The sequence below is a fragment of the Ammodytes marinus genome (genome assembly GCF_949987685.1).
Source record: "Ammodytes marinus genome assembly, chromosome: 13".
Classification (NCBI taxonomy): domain Eukaryota; kingdom Metazoa; phylum Chordata; class Actinopteri; order Uranoscopiformes; family Ammodytidae; genus Ammodytes; species Ammodytes marinus.
In genome coordinates, this window is record NC_137217.1 from 10904914 (window position 1) to 10929097 (window position 24184).

The 24184-nt window shown below is 40.8% G+C and overlaps 4 protein-coding genes across 4 annotated transcripts; 3 read left to right on the forward strand and 1 right to left on the reverse strand.

Annotated features, from left to right (window-relative positions):
• Positions 1-245: 245 nt before the first annotated feature.
• ncoa7a (nuclear receptor coactivator 7a) lies at positions 246-3142 on the forward strand. The gene is made up of 6 exons (XM_080040198.1): positions 246-355; positions 733-876; positions 1025-1177; positions 1300-1395; positions 1711-1784; positions 2021-3142. The coding sequence occupies exons 1-6, from the start codon at positions 287-289 to the stop codon at positions 2157-2159; spliced, it is 675 nt and encodes a 224-aa protein (XP_079896324.1). The 5' UTR covers positions 246-286; the 3' UTR covers positions 2160-3142.
• Positions 3143-6581: 3439 nt separating this feature from the next.
• Positions 6582-11512, forward strand: hint3 (histidine triad nucleotide binding protein 3; the record flags this gene model as incomplete). Its single annotated transcript, XM_080039012.1, has 5 exons — positions 6582-6719; positions 7782-7899; positions 8079-8148; positions 10138-10264; positions 10498-11512. The coding sequence occupies 5 exons, from the start codon at positions 6582-6584 to the stop codon at positions 10543-10545; spliced, it is 501 nt and encodes a 166-aa protein (XP_079895138.1). The 3' UTR covers positions 10546-11512.
• Positions 11513-12256: 744 nt separating this feature from the next.
• Positions 12257-12784, reverse strand: LOC307259122 (actin-binding Rho-activating protein; the record flags this gene model as incomplete). The annotated part of the gene is made up of 1 exon (XM_080038856.1): positions 12257-12784. The coding sequence occupies one exon, from the start codon at positions 12782-12784 to the stop codon at positions 12257-12259; it is 528 nt and encodes a 175-aa protein (XP_079894982.1).
• A 1072-nt stretch (positions 12785-13856) lies between these two features.
• trmt11 (tRNA methyltransferase 11 homolog) lies at positions 13857-23463 on the forward strand. The gene is made up of 13 exons (XM_080039491.1): positions 13857-13948; positions 14807-14872; positions 14988-15061; positions 15229-15310; positions 15451-15543; positions 15673-15807; positions 16318-16474; positions 16594-16674; positions 16871-17035; positions 17161-17233; positions 17418-17552; positions 20316-20436; positions 23169-23463. The coding sequence occupies exons 1-13, from the start codon at positions 13871-13873 to the stop codon at positions 23307-23309; spliced, it is 1401 nt and encodes a 466-aa protein (XP_079895617.1). The 5' UTR covers positions 13857-13870; the 3' UTR covers positions 23310-23463.
• Positions 23464-24184: the final 721 nt, after the last annotated feature.

Here is a 24184-nt window from a genome sequence, read left to right on the forward strand (position 1 = left end):
AAATCCCACTCTCTCTTAATATGGACATCCTATCTGTAACTTCCTCTGCACCCCACAGCCGCCCGAGGCTTTCCTGTTTAGAGAGAAAAGAAACCGTACAGTATCAGAACTAACCAATGAGAAGCCCTTGCACTCAAGTTTCCAACCAATAGCAATTCAAACACAAAAAGTGAAAGTTAAGTGAAAGTAACCCAGAGAGTATAAAAGTGATGAGTAATAGCTGGTTTGGTTAACAGACATGTGGACCAGTGGCAAAGTGCAGAGCTTGAGAGAGAAATCTAGAGCTATGAAGCTGCTGCCAGAAAATACTAAGGTGCTTTATTTTGCCAGTGACTGCTTGGAGCCGTATGTGGAGGTAGGAATCATTCGCTGCATGTTATAATTTATTGCATTTGTGGGGTAAAATATACTTATCATTGGATTTTTTAATTTTTTTTTGTCATGCGTTCATCCATCCTCCCTAACAATTCAGCAATCCAGTTAGGAATTCACAAATTGCTGGTCCCTGTATCTACAGTAGCAACGTAGTGGTGCGATAACACGTTTACACTTCATATTTTACCTGTGCGCTGTCTGTAAATGAGTAACTCAACCACAGACCTCAGGACTGTACGTAAGGAGGGAAAGTCTCAGGAGAACAAAAGTAGGAAGCTTTAAAAGTGAGAGCATGAAAATGTTTGATATTAAGTTTGATGGTGTTATATCATATTTGTGTTTTCTGTCCTCCAACAGATTATTACTGTGAAAGACTCCAAGCGCCGCCTGAGTCTGTGCAGCTCAGTGGACTCCGAGGCAGAGTACCAGGAGGAACTTGATTTTGTTCTCCCCGTCCTAAACAACTATAGCCAACTGCTAGAGGACCACCACCTACAGAGAGTAAGTTATACTTGCCAACATTCCAAAATAATCTTAGTGGACCATTTGGCAGTGATTACAACCAAACGTTTTGTCTTGGTGATTTGGACTAAATATATTTATACATTCTAGTAAACCACCTTCTGATTAACAAATAATTTCCACACAGCTTGCTGATCAATTGCCAGCGAGGACCCAGGGCTATCCATGGCAACTGGTCTACAGCACAGCCGTCCATGGCAGCAGCCTGAGGACTCTTTACAGGAATATGGCTGGCTTGGACAGCCCAGTGCTGCTGGTCATCACAGACACGCACAAAAAGGTTTGCATTTTCTCCTTAGCACTCAAACACGTTTGAGTACATACATGTAGTTAAACTGATGCGTTGATTAACAGAATAACTGAGGCTACTCCTTTAATGACATGGTGTCTTGGTCTTTTCAGGTGTTTGGGGCTTTCTCCTCCGATCCATTCAGAGTCAGTCAACACTGCTATGGCACAGGAGAAACCTTCCTGTTCAGCTTCAACCCTGACTTCCAGGTACGAATGGAATTATTTTGTGTTACATTTATTCTGGTGACAAAGCATATCTACCAGAAGAAGAAGTCTAAGGACTGCTGCATTTTTAAACAGCCAAACAGAAAAAAACTTTTTTTTGGACTCTCTCATTTACAGTTATAGTAAAGCAAGTAACCATTTAAGAAAATTAATTATAATCCTATGAGGGTAATTAGAAAATCAGAAAACGATTTAAAAAATATATTTGTGTAATGTAAGAATTTCATATTTTCAAAGGTGTGCTCTTGTTTGCCGTAAGAAAAAGTTCTTATGTCTGACATTTGACTTTTTATCCAGCCATACAGGTGGAGTGGTGAGAACTCTTACTTTGTGAGAGGTAACCTGGACTCTTTGCACATAGGCGGAGGAGGGTAAGTTATGACGTTATTGATTTCATCTAAAATACTGTATATTACATGCTCATCAATGGAAAAAAGCAACATTTCAGTCTGTCTATGTCACACAAAAATAACAAGCAAGACCTTCAAATGATGACTTTATTATCAATGAGTTATCTAGGAATACAGAACATTTTCTCTGAGAGCTAAAAACATTAACAACTTACATTTGACATTAAATGGTGTTTTCTTTCTTTCTTGGGCTGTAGGGGCGGATTTGGCCTTTGGCTGGATGCTGATCTATACCATGGTTCAAGTGTATCCTGTCCCACTTTCAACAATGAATCCCTCTCCACCCAAGAAGCCTTCAATGTACTGAACCTCGAAGTCTGGACCGTGCAGAATTGAAGGAGAACATCTGCAAAGACCATGTTCAAAAAATAAGTAGAACCCACTGCCCCGTCTGGAGTGACACAACTCACTAGACTTCCAGCAGTACGCGTGGTTTAGCCACTACTGTACAAAAGCTGAGAGAGCAGCTGCTATCATCAGTGCACATGGCTCAGATTAGCACAAATATAGTGTGAAGCCTGTTGTAGTGGTACTTGGGCTGGACCTTCTGTTTGTACAAGATGAACAGTGTTTAGATTAAATCCTGTGACTCAAGATCCAGGTGCTTTATACTACCAACTGTTGGTCAGCAGCCACATGCTCAGACCAGTAAGTAACTGACGTCTGAAGCTCTAAGCCCTCCATGCCCTCCCATGTGCTGATGGATAAAAACTTTGTTACCACTGTAAGATTTGAGGGATATACTTTATTTATTTTTCCTCTCAAAGAAGAATGAATGTGTGATTGTGAAATTTAAGCTAATGTAGAGTTTAATGTGTTTACAGTATGGATCTGCGTGTGGGTTTGTTAGTGTACAAATGTTCAATTTTATTTCATGGTCCTAAGTTTCATGAAAAATAATTGGCACATAAAAGAGATGCATTTATTTTTATAGAGAAACATAGGTTATATAAGTAATATATGGTAAAAAACACTGTTATATGATTGGTCCCACAAAGGCCTATCTGGATTCTAATTGTACTGTGTTTTTTTTCTTATTTGAAGTTGGTTTTTAACGTTCGCCATTTAAAAAGATATATATATAACTGCAATTGAAGACTTACAGTTGCACTATAAACTATGCATTTGTGTTTTGAGGAGGAAGGGACTGCAACTGTTAACTGTCACTTCTCTTTTATGAAACACCTGCCTGCCTTCCTATGTGTATAAATGGTATTTTTTAAGGAAGTTTAAACAGGAAAGCCAAACACATTTCATGCACTTTCTTGTATGTGTGTGTGTGTGTGTGTGTGTTCGTGTGAATCATATTTTATTATGAATAAACCCTTAAAACAACTCACTTTTCCACTAAAGAAGCAGTTTTTTCATTCATTCAAACAACAAAAAGGTCATACAAAAGTAGAATACACATTGACAAATACACTTTATTTACAAATTGTCATACTTGTGTCAATCTAGTCATTGGCACCATCCGTCTCATATTCTTCTTGTTCTGTAATCAAGCATAGGCCCATATAAAAACAAGCATATGTTGTGATAAATAGATAGAAAGAAATGTTCCTACACAAAAAGAGGGACCAATAGAGCATAATTAAGCAAATGGAAAATTGCAATAATTCAAACTCCCACTTGTGGTGGAAATTCTGGAGGGACACCAGGCCTGGGGTGGAACTGATACAACAATGTAAAACTGATATATGGAACTGATCCTGTTAAACGGTCTGCATTTGGTCTTCAACACTAAATAACCTGAATAGAAACAACTGAGACAAACCAAATCAGAAAATAATTGCTGGTGGCTTTATGTTACAAGTTACTGTTTATTAGTCCCTAACGGCACGCACAGTGAGAGGAAGAGAGCTTTTCCTTTTACCTGTTTTGCATGTGTTTGGACCAGCGTGTCTAAAGGAATCCTATGAGGACACACACATAGACGGGTCACTTAATAAGCCAAGGTCCTCCACTCAGGCTCAGCCAAAAGTACAACTGACAGCAGAATAACACATAGAGAAATTAGAAGCTTCGTGACAGGTTTCCTTCTCTTTTGTTTATACAGTAGCCATGTTGTAATATTTTGGTATGATATTTGTTGAGAAGTGTGCCTTTAAATATATGAGGATTGAAGAGGATTTATACAGCCTTTCTTCATTCCATGTAACAAGCAAAATCACAACAGTAGAAAGTTGTGTGTTTGACCTTCAAAATACCATCAAAAAAAATCCCACAGCAGTGTAAGTGACGCAGTGCTGTGGGTACCGTGGGTAGGAGGAAGGTACTCTTTTGCAGGGCTTAACTGTTTCATAGCATTTTGGACAGCTTGCCCCCCACAGTCCATAAAGTCATTAGACATGTAAATCACATAGGCATATGATTGGCATACATTTGGGCATAGCAAGCAAAAACAGGTAACGGCCTATATGTTTTTGCTTTGTGCGACCAAATGTCTCTGTTGGAGTTGGGCTGGGTTCATTCATATTGGTCATCCCAATGTTCCCAGGGATCAGTGTTCCCAGATTGATGTGGCACCAAATGGAATGTTTAATTGATGTCATAGCCTATTTGGTTAGGGGTAAAGAATAACAACACTGACATGATACATTCATGATGTGTTAACTTTACCTGCTCAATTCATCCATAGGCCTAATCGATTGAGTTATGTTATGCAGAATAAATAAATCCACTAACAATCTTTAAATAGTAGGCCTCTGTATTTTCAGTCCACCTCATATTTTCAGTCAACGTCAATTTTAGTTTTCCCCCCTACAAGCCAGTGACAAGAGCTCTCTCTCAAGCTTCTGCTCTCGAAGGACACAGACACCAGCCATCCAACCAGTGTTTGAGCTGGTGGTGTAAGAGCGAGGATTACATGATGTGTGTTTGCAGGACGTGTATACCTAAAAGCCTGGATCTCTGCTCCTCAGGCATCAGGTGGTCCTTACAGAGACCTGCTGCTACTGAAGTCACTGCTTGTATACTCATTCAGCCATCTCAAAGTCAACATCACGCAAGTTTTCCAAACACTTATGGTACTTGTCACATCAACTTGTTGGCTTTGCTTTCTTTGACAGTCAGGTGAGTTTGTCAACCAAGAGACGGATGGTTAGTGCCATGCAGAATAAAGAAGACTGAGAGCAGGATCATTCCAAGCCAATCACTCAGTGCGTTTACATGCAGACTCATAATCGGGTAAATAAACAAATAAGACTTAAACTGGACTTGTAAAATGCATGTAAACACCTTTATCCGATCTACTTCGCACACAAATCGGCACATTAACGGACAAGAGAAGTCGGATAAGAACACCTAGATAACTCGTTCATAATCGGCATTCTCTCTGCATGTATACAGGGATTGGACATCGCATATCGGAGTTTGCGTTTTGCGCTTGCTCGAGAAGGATTTCACAAGGAAGTGGAAGGAGACAACGTAAACAAATAGTAGGGTTGTTGCCGGAAAAGAACCGGACGTGGCTCTATAACCACTTGTTGAAAGGGATATCTACCTACCTAGCATAGTGGAGACAGCTATGCTTCGGCCATTTATTGGGTATTTGAAAGGCCATGTATACTCAGACAAGTGACATGGTCCGTTCGAGTGGCAAATTCGGTACTATATGTCTTAATCCAATCTAGTTGTCCCATGGTAACGCACTGACTGTATTCTTGATAACAGGAAAAAGACTCTGTCCAGGCTGCCATGAAAACATTAAATCTAGTGTTTGCTGGACATTATTAGACTGATATTGTCAGAAACTGAACTGGAATTCACTATTACTCTGTTCAAAATAAAGACTGTGTTGTTTAAAATAAATTTAGAAAGATCCTAAAAGTTGTGTAATTCGTTGCATTTTTGTAAATGTCCTAATCTTTGAGGTACTTGAGCTACCCCTAAACATAAGAATTTATTGTTCAAACTTTGCATACAGTGTTTTTATATTATACCGCACAGATTAGGGGGGTAAGACTTTCAAAAATATCGATTTAAATTTTTTGTTATAGTTTAAGGACCACCCTACCTGACATGTTATCCCATCGAGCTCTTGGAACATGGATCACACTTCCTTCATTTCATATGTAGGCAGGCCTTCACTATAAGTCCTTTTCATTGTAACAGTAGGCCTACCTATAGAGACAACACCTCATTACAAAGTACTAAAATACGGTCAAATAGGCTACTGTAAGCACTCAATGAATGCCAAAAATAGGTAGACTGACCAGAGGTTTTCATGAAGCACACTGATAGGCACACTGGATGACGATCTTGTAAGATTGTGTTTACGTAATAGTTTGGCTCTTGATGACATGACATCAATGCTATAGTCTGGGAGCTTCCAGGATGATGCAAATGATATGATCAGTGTACTTTGAATCATTCAGGAAGTTAAGGGTGTTGACCCACACCTAGGGTGTGAGCCCCCATCAGACTGATTTAATAAAAATAGAAAGTCCAGACAGGATGCATCAGTAGTTAATTAAGATGAGAGGGAATACACTTCATACAATGATCAAATAGTAGTCTACATGAAGGCACAAAAGTACAATTAAACTAATCAATATTAAATTGCTTCCACAAACGCAACAATTATTCGCCAGGGAAATTAGTTATCAAATACAATTTGTTGAACTTTTGCGCTCTCTGGTGGCAGTTTCCTTCCACTACAGTTGCAAACTAGATCGACAATCTTTTGCTTTATTGGAAGCTCGATTACCTCTGGGATCCACTGCGCATGCCTTACTGTTGACAGTTCATTGTTCAAGGATGGCAGCAGTTGAGGCTACACTACCTGCTCAGGGTGATATTTCCAAGACTAGCAGCGTTGCAACTGAAGGATATGACAAGAAATGTATTTTCTGCAAGGTTGTAAACAAAGAAATGGGCACGGAACTTCTTCAAAATGTGAGAACATTTGCATCATTTAATACAGTTGAGTGCCAAGCTAGTTAGCGTTAGCCTGGTCTTTTAACAGAGTGTTTAAATGTCGAGAGACAGCGTATTCGTAATTTGCTATGTGAAGATGTAGCTTGTTGCGTTTGTGGAAGCAATTTAATATTGATTAGTTTAATTGTACTCTTGTGCCTTCATGTAGCCTACTATTTGATCATTGTATGAAGTGTATTCCCTCTCATCTTAATTAACTACTGAGGCATCCTGTCTGGACTTTCTATTGTTATTAAATCAGTCTGATGCATTGATGTCATGTCATCAAGAGCCAAACTTGATTGTTCCATTGTTATTCTACCCATCTGACCATGTCAACCATTTTTTGTATAAAACAGCTCATTTTGTGTATACAACTCAGTAAAGATCCTGACATTGCTCTGAGCAGGATGCTATGGTCTTATCTCCATGCATGCATGCTGACCATGATCATCTGTATTGTCTTTTGGAACTAAGTAAAGATTTGTTTTCATATTGGACTTTCGTGAAGTTTTCTTCAACCAAAAACGTATTCTACATGTTATAACAATGCAAGTTAAGTGTACACTACAGCTATTCAAGTACCACATTTATATCCAGTGCCATGACAAGTGTTAGGGATTTGCTAGGTTATTGGGTTGTTTTACAGGGCGTGCCTCGTCTCTCCCCGTTAAAAGCAATGGGGTATTGTGGGTTTGTGTGTGGCTCCCACTTTGTACAGGCATGTGTTAGCCTTGGCATGATTTAGCTTACTCATATTTGCTAACCCTTACCATAAAAAAACGCCCCAAATAATTGCATTTAGTTTTATTTTAGCTTGAACACATGCTCACTGAAGGTTCCTGTTTGGAATATACAGTATATTATAATGTTATATTATATACATTATAGCTGTGAAAGAGATGAGGAAGAGGCGATAATAGTTTGAAGTTAGGTGACTGAATTGTTGATAAAATTTACCAACAACACAACGTTACCTAATATGTAAACCTGGCAGCCGATGTTATATTTGCTGACTGAATTAATCTCTCTCCATTGCAGGATGAGGAGATCTCGTGTTTCAGAGACATCAAACCTGGAGCTCCCCACCATTACCTGGTCGTCCCAACTAAACATGTCGGGAACTGTAAATCACTCAGCAAAGAACATGTGCCTTTAGGTGGGCTTTATACTACACACTTTATTAATGACTCTTGTGGAAGTGGTTGCACTTTTATACCAGAACACATACTATTTTGCTGACTATGTATTGCTAACTAATCTGAAACTTGTTGTATATGTTTTACAAATGACAAACTGATTTTTTAATAAGAAAGGTGTTTTCTTTGTCATACTCAGTGAAGCTGATGGTCGAGACAGGGAAGGAGATCCTCCAGAAAAACAACGTAACAGATCTCAGTGATGTCAGGTGGGACATTTTATAGTTCACAGCACATGACACAGTGTAAGTGGTGGCTCATAGTGCTGTTGTGAACCACTACAAATGGAACATCCCCATCCATTTTCACTCAAGCAGCCTTTGGCCCTTTATGACATTAAAGCTCCCATATTATACACTTTTCGGTACTATTATGCACCATAATATATGGTCTTAGGGTGTATTCACACATGCCGTGTTTAGTTCGGTTGAAACAAACTCAGATGCACTTCTGCCTTCGGTGCGCATCTTTCAGGCATGTGTGAATACAGCAATCGCACTCGGGGGCGGACCAAACAAGCGCTCCGAGACCCAGCTGAAGAGGTAGTCTCGGTGCGTTTCCAAACGCACTCTGCTGCAGTTCGTTTGTGGTGTGAATTTGTCCGAACTCGATCTGACCCAAATGCAGGACGCACTGTGCCTTTTCTTTCTTTTCTTTTTTAATAAATTGCCGTCAGCTTCACATTATGGGAAAGTGTTGTTGTCGCCATCGTTAGGACGATAAGTTGTGGTTTGACCGGGAGCCCAGAACAATATATTACATTTGATCGAGAGGCCGCGTAAAAATGCTGAATGTGTTCAGTGATCAGATGAAGGAGAGGGGAGCGTCTCCCGCACAGTGCCAACAGGTTCACACTGCGCAAGAATTAAGTGTGTGTTTTTATTTTGCTTCCCATGTACGGGACCGTCAATACTATCCCTGTGTCAGTCTGGAGCTGAACTGCGCCGACCCAGCTGATACACAGCTTAATCAGCTGAGTGTCGGCTTGAGCCTATTCTTCTCGCGAGCCGCGCGTCCAGCACCAAAAATACAGTAAAAATTATGTTTCATATCGTAGGCTACAAGCCACATAACGTGGCATTGACATAGGGCTACATATTATAACCATATGAAACAACAATAATTTGATGTTTTTCCTCTTTATTTATAGGTTAGATGTAGGCATTTTTATTATTTTTAACCCCATATTATATCAATGGTATATTTCGCAGTTTTAACTTCGTGCTTCCTGTTTCTCTCCACCCCAGAATGTCTGTCCAATGAATGAATGACCTCAGCTCACGTGTGGTTTTGCTTCGTAATGTTGGTTCACTTGCAAAAGGGGCAATATGAAAGTGGACCACACCAAACAAAAAAAATCAAAAGTCTATTTGGTCTGGACCAAAGCAAGTGAACTAGCGGACTTTCCCAGTGTGAATACACCCTAAGTGGTCCCTAATACGTTTTTCTTTAATTGTTTGCTGAAAAAAACGTTCAGATAATTTATTGTACTATGCTGATGTTCAGCTAATCTCACAATGGCCTATTTTTTTAAAAAGAGCTGCAGCTCCCCTCGTAAATATACAATCTTTGAGCTCCCCCCGCCCCCTGTCCGGAAGCGAAGCCAGATACGCCTCGCCCTCTGTCTGTCAGTGCCGTGGACCAATAAGAAATAGGGGTGTGGGCTGCACAGTGGAAGCTTCTGGCTTTCCAGTTTTTGAGGTCAGAAACGAGGAGAATTCTGACTGGAGTATATTGGGGGGGAGGGGTGGGGGTTTTAGAAAGGGGGAGAGTGAGAAAAGGAGATATTGTTATTATTTTTAATATTTTGGCAGTCTCTAGGCACACCGTGGACCCATGGATATGTTAGAACACATTTAAAAAGTGCATTTAGCATAATATGTGACCTTTAAGACCCGGTCAAGGGTCACTTCAGTTTTTCAAATAGTGAAGGATGCTTTCTAGACGGATCGCCCCTTTAACAACAATCAATACTGACGATAAACACTAAGCCTGACAACAGAGTAAGTAAGCAATGCACAGTGATGCCTAGTACTCATAAACATAAATTATCATCACAGTATCTACTTAATCTAAAGTAAACTGTACTGTTGTTACTGTTACTTAATGACTTATTCTTTAGCTTATGGTTACATATCTGTTGCTTTGTTGATGTTACATTAGGGCGACTGGCACTGAGCCTCTTTCTATGTCTGCAGGTTTGGCTTTCATTGGCCGCCATTCTGTTCTGTCTCACACCTACACCTTCACGTCCTGGCACCTGTGAGTGAAATGGGCTTCATGTCCCGTCTCTTCTACAGACTCAACTCCTATTGGTTTATCACGGTAAGCCCCCTCTTGAATTTAGCCGTACATAATTTAAGGATTAGTATATAGATAGATAATTTGCTTCCAAATCAAAAGTATATGCCATGGCACCATCAGGTTGACAAGAAAGCAAAATCGTGCAGATGTCAACTTAGCATGTGAAAATGAAAATGCATTTTTTTCCCTTATCAATAAATATAATTTCTTGATGTCTGATTTCTGTTCTTTCCACGTTTGGTAACGTCTTGCAGGCAGACCAGCTGATCGAGCTCCTCAACTCTAAAGGAGAGACCAACTGACCATCACTTCAGTACTTTGCTATGATGCAGTGAAACATCCATCTTCTTGCAGATGCAATGTTTGGTGATACACACTCACATTAAGCCGCTGTCCGTTCGGTCAGAGCTACAATGACAGCATTGTAAACTGGTGACGTATAGTAAACTAGAGACCGTTTAGGTTTTTAGTATCAAACTTTTCTAACTGAAAGCCAAATGAATGCTTGAATGAAGCATTTTTTTAATTTTTTTTTAATTAATTACTAAACTTTATATTTTATTTTATATTATACAGAAGAAGTTAATTACATCTCCAGGAATGTGCTGCAATAAACATGTATTAATGGCATGGACCAAGTACTGCAGCATAGTGCGATTCAAAGCTACTAGTCACCAAAGAAAATGCTGAATGGATCTTTCTTTTGACTTGCATTATTTTAATCATCAGCGTACATCCAGAAAACATCCATATCATAAAAAAAAAATCAAAACAATTACGTTAACCTGCTGGACTGCCTTAATGCATATCTGACCTGATTTTTTTTGCATGTATACTTGAAATGTGTGAAAAAAAAGATGTATAATTCATATATTAACATAACATATTGCAGGTGTGTATGTGCAGTTATCTCTTCACTGATAGTCATTGAGTGGCCAAGCTGACATGGGTCAAAGCGCACAGTAACATCTTCATTAACTATTTACACGGCTCCTTTAGTGTGGAAGCAAGTAAGTCATCCTCTGACACTGAAAAGTGAAGTATGCTTAATGATCCCAACAAGCACTGAAATGTAGTGTATTGTGTATGCATAGGTATTTGCTAATACATGCTGGTTTATATTTGATTGGATGTAATGTGTTAAGATATATAATATGAAGTGACCGATTAGTGCATGAAGTGAATACTTATGTTATACTACACTATAACCACTGTATGTTAAAGAACGTAAAGAAAGAAAATCATACTGTATGTAATGTATGGAAGTGTATGCACTTTAAGAATGAATTTAATTTAGAATAAATAATACATTACTGCTTCTCAGTGTGTTCCTAATGTCCTGAGTCCTGGATATCAGTTTACACCATACACACTCCCTTCTGTTCATTACTTTAACCAGACCAGTCAGTGCTTACAGTTCACAAAGCACCTACAATAACACAATAGCATAAAGGATGCTGTTTTTCTTTCTTTATCAATACTTGTTAAGTGATTGGCCTACAACTGCCTTGTGCCACATAATGTACATTAGTTTTCATGGCTATTACTTTCATATAGCGGGATATGTTATGGCGTTTACTAAGTCGCTCTCAGTCCATTACAGGAGCGGTTCTCTTATCTCATTGTGGTGCAGGTATATTATACCGAGTTTCAAATTGTAACACGGTTGGCTAAGTTACACACAGCACACTTATAACATGCAGAGTCAGATCAAGTTCATCCTATAGCACCATATTATCTGTCGCTGGCAGCCTCATGTTCTCTTTGGCTTGGGTTCAGTCTCATTAACCACTCTGACTTCATTCTACTCTAGCTGCTCACACCACTACTTTCCACACGTTTAAAAAAACTGGTGAAGTAATATGGATTTGTTCAGCTAAACTCTGAACTGTTAACCTTTCTCCACTTGTAATAATTGCTATCTGAATACTAAAGTGCCATAAAGTAGCCCTGCCACTACATGTACTGCATGTGACACGAATCGGGGCGTAAACTCTTATCCAAGTTTTCTGATCATTGCAACAGAGTGATGACCACATGGTCGTCCTTCCCCTGCCACAGCATCTCCCCCTCGAAGTCAACCAGCCTCTGCTTCCTCGCTCGCAGAAGAATCCCCACCAGTTTATTGGAGATAGTCACGTAATGCTCAAACAGTTTCCCGAACTTTACAGTGATCACTTCCCCATCGACGTCTCTGTGCTCTCCAATGTTCCTTATGGCCTCACACAGCACCTGAACCTCTCTGCTGACGTGCGTGTGGGCGTCCTGGCCCCGCTGCTCGGTCCTGGAGCCCTGCGTGGGCCTCCCGTAGTCGTCCTCCTTCCCCCTCTGAGGGACCACCACACTGGGCCTGCTGTCCTGGCTGAAGGGGTTGTGCTTCTGGTACTCCTGTCGCTCATCGGACCACCTCTGCCAGTTATCCTTTAAGCCTTTGACAGACACAAAGCACACTGCAGTGGTGTCGCTAAGCTGAGCAGGGCCTGGGACGTCCTCCTTAGTGTCCATGATGATGATGGTGGTGCTTCGGCTGTTTGTCCCCATCACTGGAGAAATAAAGATGACTTGGCTTTGTTGTAATGTCTACATACCGGAATACTGAATTATAGCCCCTTCTATTGTATTTCCTAAAAAAACAATTACTTAGATAATCTTTGAATTTGTACGTATACATTTATATTTTTTCATTATATATTGTTATCCTGTTGTGTATTAAATGTGTCTTGCTGGTTCGGCTCTATATGTGTGTATGAATCTAGAGTAAGTGATGAGAGTTTAGTGATGCTTAGCAGTTTTAGCTCTTAGTCTAAACAACCAACTCAATTAACAATTCATAAAATGCATATGATAGTTTGCCAAATCAAATTCAGTCCATCATCAAACCTATAAAAAAAGTAAACATCCTGATTTGTATAGTATCCTAAAAGTCTACACCACCTCTCAGAGATTTAGATCTAACAAATATCCCATTACATGATCCAACTTACATGTCACACAATGCCTCTATCCTCACTTGGATGATGTTTCATTGTAGCCAGAGTGTAGAGAAAATCCTGGGGTTGCACTGTAACTATGTAGCCAAATACAACTTAACATGACAGCAGCACTGCTCTGCTGACCGCAGCAAGAGTGGATGCCTTTCTGTCCCCGAGGTAAAACCACTTTGATGGACATCTGGCTGGACCAATGGCCTGATCGAGCAGAAACGGACAGCCAATCAGTGACCAAAGAGGGTGACAGGGTGCCTTTGAGGTAAATCAGATTACAGCATTGACAAGGGAGACGACTTTATTCAGGCTTTATCCAGTGAGTTATTGTTGACCCAAAAAGTTGCATATAGGTGACATTTTATTAACACCAAACCAACAAACACGCAATAGGCCTACAGGTAGGCCTAGGTACATCGGTACACCAAATTGTATTAAAACAACTCTCACAGCTACAGGAGCTAAATACTGGTTATTTGTCTGTAAATATGTGTAAAAACGCGCACATAAATTAAGGAAATGTATTATTTCAAAATGAAGGAGAAATGCTGATTCCTCTCCATTTATGGTAATTTGTTCACCAACCGGTGCTTTGTGTCAGAGCCTTGTTTCAAGCCGGACGTGTTTTGAATCCACAACAAATATGGCGACCCACAAAAATCGAACATGCCTCCAGTATCTTCTACATCTTGCCCAAGATAATCTGGACTTCAGGTTGCCGGTAACCTCAAGGAACTACTGCCGATTTATATCCAGGGCTTACTGTTAATAATTAATTACAATTGTTGGGGGAAAAGAGCAGAGGTGGACAGATGTAGAGTCGCTGCTCCCCCGGTGTGCTGCGTTAGCTACTTGCTAATTGAAACCGTGAAAACAGTTGTATTGTAGCGGCGCGATCAGATTTTGGAATTGTTTTCACGTGAAACGTTATTGATGTTTTATCACATGATAGCAACACATTAACATATTTCTCCACCACTGTGAACTCCTCCTGCTTAGCTGGCAGTTCACATTTGCATGATCCCATCTCACCATATGTACACCCATCTGTACATCTGACTATGTGATTAGGACCAATATGCATGTTATTACACCTGGTTTTTGATCAGGACCAGGTCTATTGCCATTGTGGTCTAGATAATAAGTCAAATCTTATTTGTTTAATTTTAAGAAATAGAGTAAAGATTTCTCCATATGAATATGTGTTTCAATTATGTTTTAGCCTCTGGCATAATCAAAATTATAATAATTAGGAGATCGGTCGAGTTAATTAAGTGATCCCTTAATGTAAGCATTGTTCAGAGGTACAGTACCTTAAAGTGGTTTTGGAATGTGGAGATTATATGTGAGCAGTAATCAGGCAGGAAGGGTATTTCATCAAGATGCTAGTGTGCATTATTGTTCATTTAAAAGCTTGATCGATAATAATAATAACAAGTAAATAAATTAGAGTATTTCTTAACTTCATTAAAGCGAGTACTAAACTGCTTCTGTATCTCTTCAATCACACTAAATGTGTAATGTTTTTCAATAGAATACTATGCATATCACCAGTATTTGTCATCTGTACTTCTTGCAGGAGATCAAAGCTTTGCTGGCTCTCAGGGGAAAACCATTCCAGCCCGGGGAACACTTTAAAGAAAAGGTTTGCAAGTCGAATGTACCCGTGCTGCTTATTCTGTTCCTATCTATGATGATTTGACAGTGTGCACATCAAAAGGTTTCTGTCAGTCACTCCTCCTCTTCCCTCCTCTCTCTAGTCTCCTTTCTGGTGTCTGGATGGTTTGTCTGAGGAGGATGTCCGAGGCATTATGGCCAGATCAGTTTGTTCAAAGTAAGTGTTTTAGCTTTCTTTGGAAGGTTACAGATGGAACGACCTTAAAACATACTGCACATATTGCCGCCCGACTTCATATGTCTTGTGTCTTGTCACCTTGGCAGTGTTGTCTGTACTATAGTGGCTGACATGTAGCTGTTGTCCACGTTGCATTATCCGTGCAGGTCTGTTTTTGAACTCTGGGGCCACGGACACACTCACAGTGAACTCAGAACATCCCTCTTGAACTATCCACCAGAGAACATGGTTTGTGATGCTACTGCTTATTAGGGTTTGGTTGTGTTAGATAAAGCCAATCCCTGCAATTTCAGGAACAAACATCACAAAGCTTAAGGGCAAACATGTGTAACTTCTGATTGTGCTCTCCCTCCACATTCCCCCTACAGTCTCCATTCATGCACAAAGACTCAACTTACAAAATAGATGTCTACACTTTCAACAAGACTCTTGAGTTTGCTGACAGAATCAAAAGGATTGATGTGAGTACTTTGTGTGTGTGTGTGTGTGTGTGTGTGTGTGTGTGTGTGTGTCTAAATGAATGGATGAGTGTATGTGCTATGAATGCCTTTGTGTATGTGCACAATGCTATGTATGTATCCTCTCCCCAGGCTATGGAGTATCTTCCGTTTGGAGGCACAGTGAGCCTGAAGAGGCCTCAGCACATCTTCTGTTTGTTGGAGGATTACGGCACCGACCCCAACAACATCCCTGAGCATCCAAACTACATCTACTTTGGCCGATGGGTGAGACACATATGACTGGTTACATTTCATTGATAAGTGTGATGGAAATTCTTCAGTGGTCAGCTCAGGTGAAAGGAGATCTCTGGAGACTTTGATGAACGATGTCAATTGTTCAAGGAAAACTGGACAGCAGCACAAGTGTTTTGCCAGTCAGTTGTGACAGACGCTTTCTGAGAGCAGTGTGTTGACCTCGCACTAACCTCTAAAGGCTCCAGGCTTGGGCGCCAAGTAGACCAATGTTTTGGGTCTGAAGTGAACACAGAGTGAACCATATAACCCTTAAGAGTCTAGCGAGATTAGACTTTATCTATTCAGCTGAACTCACAGTGTCTTCTAACAGGCGACAAAGCTAAACTATTGTCTGAGAAATAGACAGACACATAAGACAGGCAAAAAGTGTAATATCAATCACTCATATAAACTATCCTAAATACTTAAAATTCTCTCACAATAAGGGTTAATCTGTAACCGGAACACTTTTTCATGTTTAATCATGTGCTCCTGCAACAGATAGCGGATGGACAGCGTGAACTGATTCGCTCCCACAGTGTGAAGAACAGACACTTCATAGGAAACACCAGTATGGATGCCGGGCTCTCCTTCCTTATGGCCAACCACGCCAAGGTCAAAGAGAACGACATCGTCTTTGACCCGTTTGTTGGCACCGGTGAGATAAGCCTGTCACTGGCTATCAACAGACATGCATCGCCACAGACAGCCACACACTGTTGGAAGGAATCTGTGGGGATAATTGGTTTCAGTTCTTTGTCTCTTGATGTGTTTTAGGGAGCCTGTTGGTGGCGTGTTCTCAGTTTAGAGCCTACGTCTGTGGAACAGATATTGACTACAACACTATTCATGGCAAAGGTAAGTTATGTCTTATCTGAGCTTACAATGCAGACTAACTGTAGTCTTATATTTTTGGATTTTGGCTTTTATCATATACTTTTCAAAGTTAGATTTAAGCTGGCAAATATTGCTTCCAGTCATTCCTATGTTCAGATACCACAGTGGCAGGACCCTACCCCATCCAAATCTCACTAAAAGAGCCTTTGTCTCTTAGGTCGGTCAAGCCGTAAAAACCAGAAATGGCGAGGACCCGATGAGAACATCCGAGCCAACCTGCGGCAGTACGGGACAGAGAAGATGTATTTAGATGTTATGGTGTGTGATGCATCCAAGCCTGTGTGGAGGGAGGCTCCTCTGTTTGATGCCATCATTACTGATCGTAGGTCCCCAGTTTACTCTTTAACAGACCGCTATACACACTTTAGGCGTGCTGAGTGTGGTAGCACTTTGTCTATTGTGTTTTCCTGTTTGTGATTCTCCTCTGTGGTCCTTTCTATGTTCTAGCTCCGTACGGTATCCGTGAGTCCACAAGGAGAACCGGCTCCAACAAAGACATCACTAAAGCTCCTGACGCCAAGTGAGTCTACCTGATACTCTGACTAAATGACGGAGTGGACCTTAATTTGTTTTAGGTGAATAAAAATAAATAAAAAAAGAAGCGCTAAAGAAAATCCTCTAAAATAATTAGTTTGCTATTTGTAATGTAATTTCTTGTTGCACCGGTCTGAGCTGGTTTGTTTTTGTGTGATTCTTGTGCCCAGCTATCTAGAGTCTCACGTCCCTGTCTCCCAGGCCTATCACCTAAATGACATCTTCACTGACCTGTTAAACTTCTCCGCCCATCACCTGGTAATGGGCGGGAGGCTCGTCTATTGGCTGCCTGTCTACAGACCAGAGTGAGTGTATGGACTTAATGTTCGAGGTCTTAAGCTGATCATATAACATTCCCTAGAATGCCGACCCTGCTGCTACAATCACCATTTCAAACTGCTTGAATCAAGAGAAACTTTAGCCTCTCACAGTAACATGCAGCTCTTAAAGGTTTTATCAATCTCTAATATTTGAGCAGTCACTCAGGGTCTGTTTGTAAACCTGCTAACATTTTTTTGCAGATTTATATTTTAATGCTAGATTTTAAGTGTCCTCATAGGCTTAGATTTAGAACTCTGTTTTGCTCAACTTTTTTTCAATGATAATTTGTATCAATAGGGGGCAGACTCACACTATAAACCACAGCTGCACAATACAAGCGTGTCCTCAACACAACCTACCACATTTGAATCTATTGTTGGCCTAATTAATTCCACAAATAAAAACACAATTAAGGGATTATTATCATGTAAACATGATTACATTTTATTAAATCAACTGACTGCAAATATAATTCAATTTGTCATTTGAAATAATTTCCAGGAACTGTAAATGTAAAACAGACAGTAGTGAATGTCTATGTTTATTAATCAGTTTTGACACATTTGTAAATGGGCTGCTAAATGCTTTTTAAAACCCCAGGGTGTGTTTCTAGCTTTTTCAGTTTGAGTCCAGTAGACCGGCACATAAAGGGCTTTCCCACCACACTTTTCCACTAGAGTTTTCTACCTTTCAGTATTTTCCCGTATTCCTTTCCAGCTCCTATAAAACATCATCCTGCCTGTGTAGCCACCTGTGTGAATGACGGCTCTTATAGTGTATACAGGTGTGTCGAGGTTTTGCCACCCAACAGCTGGTTTACGGTAAACCACAATCTGACACCTCCTTTATGCGCCTGTTCTTTATAAGACGGCTCTTCTGAAACATAGGTGTGTTTTGTCAAATGATCTGTACATAAAGCAAAAAGTAAAGTGCTGACTCCAAGTGCAGGTGTGTTTGACTGTAAAAGTACGAACCACAACGCACAGTGGCACCAACTGAAGTTAGTGGAATAAAAAACCCTGCAGGCCTGGAACTGGTCACTGATTATAAGTAAGGAAATGAGATAACCACGCATCCTCTAGTTTTAAATGTGTGAGGGAGAGAACGAGAACACGTACAACCACTCACCACTGTGTGTGTGTGTGTGTGTGTGTGTGTGTGTGTGTCCGTACATTTACATGAATGTGTGTGGTCCTGAGCATGAGCCCATGCATACATGTGTGTCATCATGTTCGCACATTTGTCTTTGCTACTCATCTACCGGTGCTTGACTTTGTGCCTGTCCAGTGCCAAAATAAACGTCTGAGGCCAGACAAGTCAGATATGTGAACTATCTGTCTCTGCAGTCTGACCTGTGTGAGTGTGTGTGAGTGTGTGTAAGCCCAGACGTAGCCTGTCTCCTGGGCCTAATCTGAGGTTCTACAGTGTAGGTATCAAGTTTCTGTCACCCCCACATATGTGTGTATCAGTGGCCATGACTGTGGTAGAAACAAGGGGGTTTGTGTGTGTGTGTGTGTCTGCCTCATGAGAATGGGGAGGCTGTGTGTGTGTGTTTGTGCATGTGTGTGATTGCGTGTGAGATGACAGGTGACACAAAGTCCTGTCAGCAAAAGACTGCGTCTAGACCAGTTCAGGCCCCTTGAACTCTCTTCCCTCTCTAGCCTTAAAAAATAAATGAAGGAAGAAAAAGCATCAAGATAGATGATGTTAGATCCATCATCACAGTCATAAAGTCACCTAATTACAACATAAACACGTGAAGCAAAGTGGCCGGATTGTAAGACACAGTGTTATATGTTTGTCACTGAGTGGAAATAAGCCACTTTTTCACCTTGACATTTTGGCGAACATTTCCAATTTTGTGGTACTGGCGCTTCTATGACAGGCCACTCCTACTTCATCAGGAGATTTTAACTCTACGCTTTAAAATGATTCGCTCAACAAGGGCAACCTTATGGCATAAAGAAATGCCTTGCATTAGTCGGACTCAAATAAAGCCTGTGAGCAGTCCTTTTGTGTAAAGTGTCCTTTACAAAGTCATGGACTGTAAAGGTGAGGAGACTTAGACGTTCACAGTAGCTCAACAGGTAGCGCTCTCCGTTAATGGCTCCTGATAGACAGGAGAGAATTAACACCTGGCTAGTCACCGTGACGACCAAACATCCCATCGCTGCAGAGGCCCACACGTGGCCATGGCAACAGCAGGGCAGACAAACAGTGATGTGCAAAAGGGGCTTCAAGTCGGGACCGTTGCTATTGTGATGGTGGTTAGGAGAAAGTGCTACTGACACAAATATACAAACACATACATCATCTGCTGTTAATAGGCCCTAACCTGGCCTGGCTGGTGATGACAGAGCCAGCAGTCCAACCTGTCAGGTCAGACCAGTCACTTTTTCCACCTTCATCTCTGCACAATGTAAGGCACCGCTGCTCCACCGGACGATTTTACACTGCACCGGTCCAAACTAAGATTTGATTGTTGAGAGTTGGCAAAAGTTAGCTCGTAATTTTGACAGGATTACTCTCTGTCTGTATCCCAGCAGCCTTTTCATGGCCCCCAGACAAAATGGGAAGTGCACTGTTTTCACAAGGGCCTTTTACATTCCTCCCATTTAGTTGTTTAGGTGCGTACGGTGAGGTCCATATTTATTATGCCCAGATGAAGGAAATTGGCTTCTCTGTCTCCCTCCTGCTGACTTTTTTGGAGACTGATGTGTAACTGTGAGCGTGTCCCTCTCTTCCAGGTACTGTGAGGAGATGGTTCCTCTCAACCCATGTCTGCGGCTCCTCAGTAACTGTGAGCAGACACTGTCCAGCCACACCTCACGACGCCTCATCACCATGGAGAAGTTCAAGGAGCCCGAGGTGTGTGTACATGTGCTTTTGGATGTGTTGTGTGCACAAGGGAACATGAAACCCAACCTGTTGCTTTTTAAAATAATATTAATATTAATAATAATAACATTGAATATAATTTTTAGTTCCTATCCTAGTCTGCATGCAGGCCTGTGCTTGAGCTTACAAGTGTTTCAGGACGTATGGAGATGATGCATGATTTTTTTTTGGGGGGGGGGAATTTTTAATTGCTTCATTAACAAACACTGCAACTCTGCATTACACTTTTGTTTTAACGATTGTATTTTTTTCCTTGAGGAAATATTATTGTTCTACACACTGTAGCACAAACTTGCATTGTTGATGCAGGGAAAAACAAGTTATTTTGCAACTACATTGTTTTCTTGTAACGCGTGTATGGCTGTGAACCACGTAACTAATTCTATCCATCTCTTGACTGGAAGTAGTCTGGCTCCGCCCGCCCACCTACTTCTGCCCAAATTTAATTTTCCCTTCAGTAGTCTGTCTGGGGATGGGGCGCATTAGTGGGATTCTGCTCGTCCAGAGTTTTGGTTGTCCAATCAGCGAACAGAGCGAGTGGCTGAGAATGATGACGTCGAAGTCGTGCTCCAGTTTCAGTTGAATGCTGCTTTCCTTCATACTCGGAACTCGGAAATTTCCGACTTGGTAGTTCCGAGTTCCGACCTGTCTGTGTTCCAGTGCATCTGCTCGCGAAAGTATGAACTCCTACAACCTTTCTCATCCAAATAACTAAACGTTAGGCTCTAGCAAGTTACCGTTGCCAGGTACCGGTAGATCCATAGACTACAATATGTAGTGAAGTCGGAAATTTCCGAGTTCCCTGTACAACTAGTACGCACCGTCAGAAGCCGGCTCATGACGTACGGCATGACCAAACGTTATGCGATTGGTTGGCTAATCCAGAGTGGCACTGAACAGATCCAATAGTTTTAAACTTCAACAGACACCCGCCTCCAAGTGAGTGAATGTTTGCCAATTACAGCAGTTCCAGACCTTCTGTACACATGAAATTAAGTACGATGGTCTGGTAGCACCAGGCTAGACTGGAAGCACAACCTCTTAAAATAAGTTTTCAAGTTATGTATTGTGTTTGCATAGTGATAAATGATACCACAAGCACACAGAGTACCGACCTGTGTAAGTGCTGCAGAATTTGTTAACTGTTTATGTATGTATAGGAGCATGAACAGCAACTCAGATATGACTTAGGTTATGTAAAATGGGAGCATGTGTGTGCTTGCCTTTTTTTTCATTCTTTTTCGGAGGGCTAGTTCATATAATTATTTGTATATGTAAGCACATAAATATGTGTCATGTTCAGATATTTACTATATGCATATGTGTATCTCAGTGGAAGTGACTCTGTCTGTCTGGGGTAAACCCTCACCATCTGGCTGTGATTGGCTCATTTATTTTATACTGCAACCTTAAATGGCTTAATCACACATCGTATGAAAAACAATCCGTCTTTGGATCTGACATCCACTCCACTTCAAAACCCCAAATTTCTCCCATAAAGGCCGCTGTATGACACGCACACACAACGCTCACAGTTGTTTGATCTTATCTGACTGGTATCTATCTTAAGAGTTGTTTCCTTTCCAAATAAGCCTCAGTCCACACCTACAGTATCTGCACGCGTTCACCAGGGTTCACACACAGCTTAGTGTGTGTGTGTGTGAATACTTACATGTGTTTGTGTGTCTACGATGCATTTGCATGGGTCCACACTATTTCTGATCTTTTGACAATACATTGACAATAAAGGGGGCAGCCTAATTGCGTTAAATTGTGCAGAAACCTCACAATCTCTTATTTATGGCGTGTGACATTATTTGTTTGGGGGCCATACATTACTTATGTGCCCAATTTAACACTGAACGTATGTAACCCTTCACCTCTATGGTTGTTGGCAAAGGCTGAGTTGTTATTTCCACTGTTTTCGGTTGTACGTACTCATGTCCCCCTACCTCCATTCATTTGGAGTCATGATTATTTTGTCAGTCTTGTTACCCGGAGTTTTACCTCAGTGTGGTCATGGAAACCGTTTCCAGGTTGCTTGGCAGCATCCACAAGCAAAAGAGAGGCGTTGCTGACAAATTACAGGCCCAACATTGCAGTCATCAATTCCAACTTAACTCACCTCATTATTCCTCTTCCCGCATCTCTCTTCCTCCCTTCATCTGTCCACTGACCAGCGGCTATCTCACTGCCAAGACAAACTGTTTAACTGTGGGGCTTCATAAGTTCACTTCATATTCAGTGCATTGTTAATATACACAAAAAAACAGTCCTCTTCCTTCATGTGAACATGGAAAAATAGGCAATCCCTGTGATGCCAATATTATACTGACAAGTAGTTGGAGTTTCTTCAATAACTTTGAAATAAGGAAGCGTTGTTTCAACTGCTTCATCCAAATTACTTTTATATTAATATAGTTACCTACTTGTTTGTCCCCTTTTGGAGGAAATGGCATAATTTGCAGCTGCACGTTTTTATTTATTTTATTATGCTCATAAAATGTTTTAATAGGCTGTAAATTTAAATAGCAAGATGTGTCAGGAAGCTGGATGAAGTCTGGTGCTTTAATATTAAGAACACTGGAAGGTGAAAAATACATGCATTCCAGTCTGTAATCCACTATGTGTTACGTGGCTAAATGCTGCAAGAAGTTCTGTTTCTTTGTTATAATATAACTTCTATATATGTCTCTTAACAGGAATTGGACAGTGTGGTTCATCCAATAGACCCCCGCTTCAGTCCCTACCAGGGACACAATGCCTTCAGGGAGAAGTATTTCAGTGGACTAAACAAGAGGTGTAGCAAAGAGGACAACAGATCTGATGTCAACGGGAAGTGAATACATGGATTGACCAAGTTGAGGATCAGAGGAAATCTCTGTGTCTTTTTAGAATATACAAGAATCAGGGCCGAGCCGCCAGTGGACTCAAATAGGGAAACAAACTGATAACCAATAATTTAAAAAAACAAACGGAAAACAACTTTTTTAATTATGATGATTTTTATGCTTTTACTTTGCTTTGTAAATAAAGGGATACAATAACATTGGCCTTTCCTGAGTGCTGACTATTGCTACTATTGAAAAATGCTTAATTCACTGTGACAGTTAACTGCTTCAATGCAGCTTTTACATTTCACAAAATATCCTTTTTTACATTCACATGATGTTCTCCAGTGATTTTGTAGTTGTATCATGAGCTGCTACCGAAACATATTGAAGGAGCAGAGGCTCATATATTGTGACAACTTTTAGTTCATTTAAGCTCCAAAAACACTCGACCCTGAACTCCTTTAGTGCAAATTTGCACTTTGACCATATAAACAACAACTTTAGACTTCATTGTACCACACTGACCTGGACTGACTTTAATATTGACTCATTTGATCTATAAAATCATCCATTCTTTTTTCTTTAAAGGAGGATGCTACTCAGGGGCAGAGCCCGGGTTCCCTAAAATCACCATGTGTAACTCCATTAATAGCCTCGGTCCTGCTTTATTCAGACAAAGGGAGCGTGTTTAGGTGAGAGAGGCCTCCCTGTGCAGGCAAGAGTCCAAATGACAGGGCGTCCCCACCTCGCCGCACACCACCACAGTTAGTCAGCAGCTTTTGTTGTTTTTCCAACCACAGTTTGAAGCCTGGCTCGTTATTCATCTGCTTAGAGCGACGCAGCAGGCCTTTATGTACACTAGCCTTTTGCTCTGTTTATCAGTT